The sequence below is a fragment of the Rutidosis leptorrhynchoides genome, chromosome 3 (genome assembly GCF_046630445.1).
Source record: "Rutidosis leptorrhynchoides isolate AG116_Rl617_1_P2 chromosome 3, CSIRO_AGI_Rlap_v1, whole genome shotgun sequence".
Classification (NCBI taxonomy): domain Eukaryota; kingdom Viridiplantae; phylum Streptophyta; class Magnoliopsida; order Asterales; family Asteraceae; genus Rutidosis; species Rutidosis leptorrhynchoides.
Window position 1 is genome coordinate 488551246 of NC_092335.1, and position 7061 is coordinate 488558306.

General features: G+C 33.8%; 1 protein-coding gene across 1 annotated transcript; it reads left to right on the forward strand.

Moving 5' to 3' along the window:
* The first annotated feature begins 740 nt into the window (after positions 1-740).
* On the forward strand, positions 741-6681 carry LOC139901750 (uncharacterized). Its single transcript, XM_071884428.1, has 6 exons — positions 741-834; positions 1567-1898; positions 3425-4010; positions 4198-4556; positions 4991-5576; positions 5705-6681. The coding sequence occupies exons 1-6, from the start codon at positions 741-743 to the stop codon at positions 6679-6681; spliced, it is 2934 nt and encodes a 977-aa protein (XP_071740529.1).
* The last annotated feature ends 380 nt before the right edge of the window (positions 6682-7061 follow it).

Genomic DNA, 7061 nt, shown 5'->3' on the forward strand with positions numbered 1-7061 from the left:
CATTTTAGAGAAAGGCTCGTTGACCGCTTCCGGATTAGAGGAGCTAGAAGATGGAGGATTCAAGATCCCTTTATGTGTGATGTTACTTTTGAGATCTAAGATTCGAAGATTAACGAACAATGTTTACTATTTTAGACTTAATCTATGAAAATTAATGGGCAATGTTTGATACGTGAGACTTAAGCGTTGAAGATTAATGAACAATGTTTGCTAGTACGATTCATACAACTCTTAAATTAGGTGTCATTTTACCATAATCGACGATTAATAGAAAATGTTTACAATGTGAGACATGAGATTCGAAGGTTAACAACACCGTTTACTATTTAGATTGGTAAGCTTATTCAATTAAGTATCATTTTACTTTAGAGATCTGAAACATCTAAGATTAACAAATAATGTTTACAATTTGAGACTTAACCATTACATATTAGCGAACAATGTTTACTTGTTGAATTACCATAATTGTTTACTTATGTAATTGGATGATTTTTGAATTTAAAGTTAAAGTTATTTATTAAAAATGAAGATAGCATTTAAATTAAATTACATATTACATAATATACAATAAAGTATATAATTATGTACTAACTTTTAATTTCTACGAGGACTTTTGCAGATGGATAACTAATTTTTTCTTCTTATACTAAAACTGAAACATAGCAAGTATTATTAATACGAGTTAAAGGAGGAAAAAAACATTCTATAGCAAAGTGGTAAAAGCACCCCCATCTATTACGATGGGTCTTGTGTTCGAAACCTGCACGGTGCTATATTATGTTTTTCTACTCAGCTCGTACATCTCAGCTCGTCTTGTTCGTTCTGCTCGGTTTGGTTCGAACTATTCGAGCCATATATGCTCGATTAACTCGTTCGCATATTAAACGAGTTATCGAGCGAGTCGAGCCGAATATCCACTTTTTTATGCTCGGCTCGTGATACTAATCGAGCAATATTTCTTGTTTGAGCTCGACTCGGGTTCAAAATTGTTGAAGCTCGAATTCGAAATAAACAAGCTCGAACTCGAGTAGCTTATTAAAAGCTCGATTCGTTAACAGCCCTACATAGGACCCCACCTCATATGTTTTAGATTAATATATGTTATAGATTAATAGTGGAAGGAGAAATGCCAACACTTGAGTTCATTAAGATAGATTGAAAGTAATTCGTTATAATGGTGTGTGTGAGTTTGCTATAAAAAAAAAAAAAGACATATTGATAGTGGAAGGATATATCATATATCGTTTCTATTTTATCCATGTAGTCCTCCACAATGCAAATTACTAGGTAAACAATCAAAATGGGTAGCATACTTGAGCAAAGCGGAACTTAGTGGTATTCGGAGGAGGCACTCGCCCCCACTGCGAAAAAAAATTAAGTGTAGTATTTTATAACTTTTAGGGGTAAATTGTTTTTATACTATTCAAAACCCAAGTTATTATTTTCGCCCCCAAGTTACGATGTTCAAGTTCCCCATCGCACTTAAGCCTATTTTGTACTGGATGAACTAGTACAACACTAGTTCAGATTACTCTTAACAGATATATTATATATCTTGACATAAAGGTACGGAAGGGTATGCGGCACCTGAATGTTATGATCCCAGCTACATACCGAACCTGAAAGCTGATGTGTACGCTTTTGGTGTCGTACTGTTGGAATTGTTATGTGAAAGGCCGGCCTATAAAACTCTTATTGTTTTGGCACTTCCATCCATCATCAAGGGAGAACTTCCGGCATTTATCCCTGAACATGTGAAGGAAAATATTTCTATAGAATGTTCACTAGCATGTGCAAATCTCGTAATGGCTTGCTTAGATAACGATCCACATAAGCGTCCTTCTATGAATCAAGTCATAGATAAGCTTCTATTAGCACTACAACTGCAAAAGCAAAAGGTTAGCTATTTAGATCTCAGTTTTTATAGTCTAGTTAATATATATATGTATGTATGTATGTATATATATATATATATATATATATATATATATATATATATATATATATATATATATATATATATATGGGCAGGATCAATGGGGAAGTAACTAATCGGGGGAAGCAAAAAAAAAAAAAATTTCGTTTTTTTTAATTTTTTTTTTCAGGCATCAAGATCACACGAAAATATGAACATTTAGAAAAGACACTTCGTGATGAATATTATTATTTAAGCGGGAAAACGATCGACAAAAATAACATTCAAGATAATATTGATCGTGAAGAATGTTAACGTTTTTTTTCATGTTTTGTGAAGTAAAATTTAGCCCGATTTAGAGTTTAAGGTTTAGGGTTTAGGGTTTGGTGTTTTGGGTTTAGACTCTAAACTCTAAACCGTTCGTGTTAAAAACTCAATCTAAATCCTAAATCTAAACCTTAAATTTCTAAACCCTAATATCTAAATCCTATAAACCCTAATATCTAAACCCTAATATCTAAAACCTCAACATACGATCGAAAAACACAATAATTGTTATATATTACTTCTTCGAGCGTTTTTCCGCCAAAATAAAAATATTTATCACAAAGTGTCTTTATTAAATGTTCATATTTTCATCCAATCTATAATGTTCGTGTTCGTGAACAAAGTTTTTTCAAAAAACGAAAAAAAAAGTTTTGCTTCCCCCCGCTTCCCCCCAATTGGTTACTTCTCTTTTGATCGTACCACTATATATATATATATATATATATATATATATATATATATATATATATATATATATATATATATATATAAGTCATTCAATATAAACTTCTGAATAAATACATTGGCATGACGATAATGAAATTGTTCAAGATCAACAAATTAAAGAAGTCTTTTCTCTCAGAGGTAATCAGTGACGAGTTTAGGATGAAAATTCAATGGTCCTGATTTTTTTTAAAGTTATTTATATCTGAAAAATTATATTTGAATAATATTTTAGTGGTTGTTTACCTAAAAAAAATCATAAATCCCACAAATATATGGGTCTCATAGTTGATTTTAGTGGTGTCTTGTACAATTTGAAGAGTATTTTGTAAAAGAGTTTCCGATCGAAGAGTATTTTCATGATTATTCTTCCATGAATTGCATTGTGTTATAGATATTTAAAATTAAAGCAATTATCATGCTTCATGCATATTAGCCTTCTTATTTGAATGCATATATGAAACAGTGGCGACTCCAGGATGAAAATCCAATGGGGTCCTAAATATTTTTTTCAAAGTTAATAATATTTAAAGGGAACTCTAGTGGTTGTTTACCTCTAAAAAAACCTTAAATTTTAAAAATATACGGGGTCCTAAACTTAAATTTAGTGTTGTCCTGTACAATTTAATGAATACATCGTATAAAAAATTTCCAAAGTAGTGGGGTCCTTTGACCCCACACCTATACAAGTACAATCGCCTCTGATATGAAATGAAGCACTTATTATCATCGTTCCAGTTAACTCGTCAGAAAGTTGACGTTTCATGGAATCCCGCATGTGCCAACTTTCGCCTTGAAGATATAAAAAGGGCAACAAAGAAATTTGCAATTGATAATTTGTTAGGCGAAGCGGCGTGTTGGAAATCTTATCGTGGCTACTTTGGAAACAGATACAATGGAGTTGTTTCGGTGAAGCGTATCAACAAGGAGTTAGTTGAGTTTGGGAGTTATAATTTCAAGCAGGAGGTTGAACTGTTGGCGGGTTGTAATCATGTCAACGTTATTTCTCTGTTGGGATTCTGTGATGAAGAAAATGAAAATATAATCGTACATAAATTTATGCGAAATGGTTTGTTGTATGATTATCTTTACAATAACCACGATGAAACACTTCGCTTGACTCTTAAGCATCGCCTCGACATCTGTGTAGGAGTGGCACACGGTTTAAGTTATCTTCATAGAAAAAACATCATTCATGGTAATTTAGACACTTTCAAGATTTTTCTTGATCATGATTTGGTTCCTAGTATCTCGGGCATGGATATGGCCTTCCTTAATCATCCTGACAACAGTTCCTCAAATCGTATCATAGATTATAAACCAGGTAATATATATTTCAATGGGTTTGATTTAACATCATCATAATTTTTAGTAGACCAATTTTTAGGCTTATATTTCAAGCTAAAATATCACTGCTCGATCTTTTGGAATAACACGGGATTCCTTCTAATTAAACTACTTTAGCTTTGACTTGAAACTATATAAAAGTTTAATTATTATAATATTCTCAGGTACGGAAGGCTATCCCGCACCTGAATGCTATGAACCAGACTACAAACCTAGCCAACAAGCTGACGTGTACGCATTTGGTATTCTATTGTTGGAAGTGTTATGTGAGAAACCACCATGGAAGAGCCCGGTTATGTTGGCTCTTGAATTTGCCAAGAAAGAAGAACTCGCTACGATTAGACACGAACCAGTTGAGATTAGTACTTTTGAAAAATGTTTGAAGGCATGTGAAAAACTCATAAGAGAGTGTGTGGATGTTGATCCAGATAAACGTCCTTTTATGAGACAAGTCGTGGATGGACTTGAATCGGCATTGAAACTGCAAAAGAATTACGAGAATGGAAAGGCTGTTAGTCACCAGGTTAGATCTGAAGTATATCCTTGACTAACATTGCTTTCATCTGAAATTTAGACGTCATGCGTCTTTTCAAAAAGATGTGTGGGAATTTTTTCTCTTGAAGAGAAAAAATTAAAACATAAATAAATTAAAAAATAAATTGTTGTGAACATTAATGGCGAGTTATCACAGCAAATACAATGGTCAGAATTTATTTTACTTTAATTTTGACCAACTGAAAATTTTGAAACAAAATTGGAAAGTGAATAATAATCAATTGTGGCGAATATTTGCCTCGCCACAAAAATATTAATGCCGGTTCACATATTTCTAGTAGTGTCATAAGTTGTAAGATTTCACTTCATGCATTGTATGTTTTACTATGAATCACGTATGTGAAGCACCTCATATTCAATTTATAATTACTCCTCTAACCTCACCAACTATTTAACATGCAGTTAAATAACCCAAGTTCATCATCCTCATGTCAAAGTTTCTTACTTTCTGACATAAAAAGGGCAACACGAGAATTCAGTCATTCAAATTATTTAGGAGGAGGTGGATTTGGAAAAGTCTACAAAGGAAACTTCTCTGGTGATAGTTACAGTGGAATTGTTGCCGTGAAGCGTATGACCATAAAGCCCGAGAAGGGAATTCCTTCGTTTAATAAGGAAAAGCAATTGGTGTTGGCTTGTGATCATATCAATATCATATCTCTAGTGGGATATTGCATTGAAGATCCTGAGAAAATTCTCCTATATGAATTCATGCCAAATGGTTCGTTGTATGGTTATCTTCATGAAGAAGACAAAAAACGTGCTGCTCAGTTGACTATAGAGCAACGCCTTGAGATCTGCATAGGAGTGGCAAAAGGTCTCGACTACCTTCATTCTCGTACAGATTACGTCATCATTCATAGTGACCTCAAGAGTGATAACATTCTCTTAGATCAAAATTTGGTTCCTAAGATATCAGATTTTGGGTTGTCTAGAACTCGTGATGCTGGCCCATCCACTTCAAAACAAATAACTTATCATATACAAGGTATTGTAAATGTGATAATTGTTAACTACTGATTAGATGATTAATGGTAGAATCGTATATATCCAATTAATTAATCATATATTATTGGGTTCAACTCCTAAACGAATAATAAGATTGTAACTTTACAGGTACAGATGGATTTATAGCTCCTGAATGCCATGAACCCAATTATGAAGCAAGTCGAAAGTTAGACGTATATGCTTATGGAGTTGTATTGTTAGAAGTGTTATGCGAGGGGAAAGGCTGGGATAAAATAGCTAATTCGGCACTGAAATTTATCCAGAGAAGAAAGTTTTTCAAATTATTGCCTGACTATGTTGCGAGACATATTTCTTCGAGATGTTTATTGGCATGTCAGCAACTTATAACGGAATGCTTGGATAATGATCCGGACAATCGTCCTGATATGAATCAAGTTGTAACAAGGCTTGAAGAAGCATTGAGACTGGAAAGGAAATACTCAGAGGATCATCTACTTCCATACACTGATCCCAAAGTCTTTTCATCTAGTTCTGATCGGGCCGTATTATACCACAAAAATAAATCGGTACTATTACCACGCCACTATCAGTATTTTATGGATGATAATTTTTCAGCACTACAACTTTTAGAAGATTATGGAAAGCGTGTGGATTATAGAAATATTATGTTGGATCCATTATTCACAGAGCAATTAGAAAATATCTACGGATGGAGGAAGTACAGTTTGCCACAACTATTTATCGGTGGAAAACATATTGGAGGGATAGGTATGATTCGTGAGCTCCATAAGGCTGGTACCCTACAAGGCATGTTTGTCGGAGTTACAGACAGAGATTACCGTTCCCCTTGCTGGGAATGTCACAATATGAGGTTTGTGGAATGCAATCAATGCTTTAATAGTAGTTTTAAAGGTAAAAAATGCCCCAATGGTGATTGCAAGGAGTGCAATGAAAATGAGTGGATTCCATGTCCAATTTGTAGCAATAATATGAGCTTTGAGGAACGCTTCTCATGCATTAGCGGTAGTTGTATAGGTACAAAATTCCCCAATGGTGATTGCAAGATGTGCAATGAAAATGGGTTGATTAGGTGTCCGATTTGTTGTTCTTGGCAGACCGATTAAAATATTAATTTAATTAATTATAGACATTGCTAAAACCTAATGTGGCTGCGGCTCTGTAATACTAGGGATCTTAGTGGCTTTATCTTTTTGTTGTTTCAAGCTTTAGCATAAGGTGGTATATTATCTAATGCTAGTTTCAATACGCGGTGCCATCGTATCCGCATCAGATGTACCAATGACCGATCCTTACACATATTATGATAAATAAAAAGAGAGTTACCTGGAAAGGATCATACCTCCTGCTCATTATCTCCTCTTAGAAATCAACCAGGAAGGTACAGTAAAGCTACAGTACAACGTACAAATCAGCAACAGGTGGCTACTTGTCTATAAATAACAACTTAGTGCATAGTAATAAAAATTAATACGAAAACTCAATG

Bases quoted from the DNA above. Each gene is read 5' to 3' on its own strand.
- LOC139901750 (XM_071884428.1), top strand. From the start codon at position 741: ATGGGTCTTGTGTTCGAAACCTGCACGGTGCTATATTATGTTTTTCTA. The intron at 835-1,566 runs GTTCGAACTATT...CTTGACATAAAG, and splicing joins TGTTCGTTCTGCTCGGTTTG to GTACGGAAGGGTATGCGGCA. The intron at 4,557-4,990 runs GTTAGATCTGAA...TTTAACATGCAG, and splicing joins GAAAGGCTGTTAGTCACCAG to TTAAATAACCCAAGTTCATC.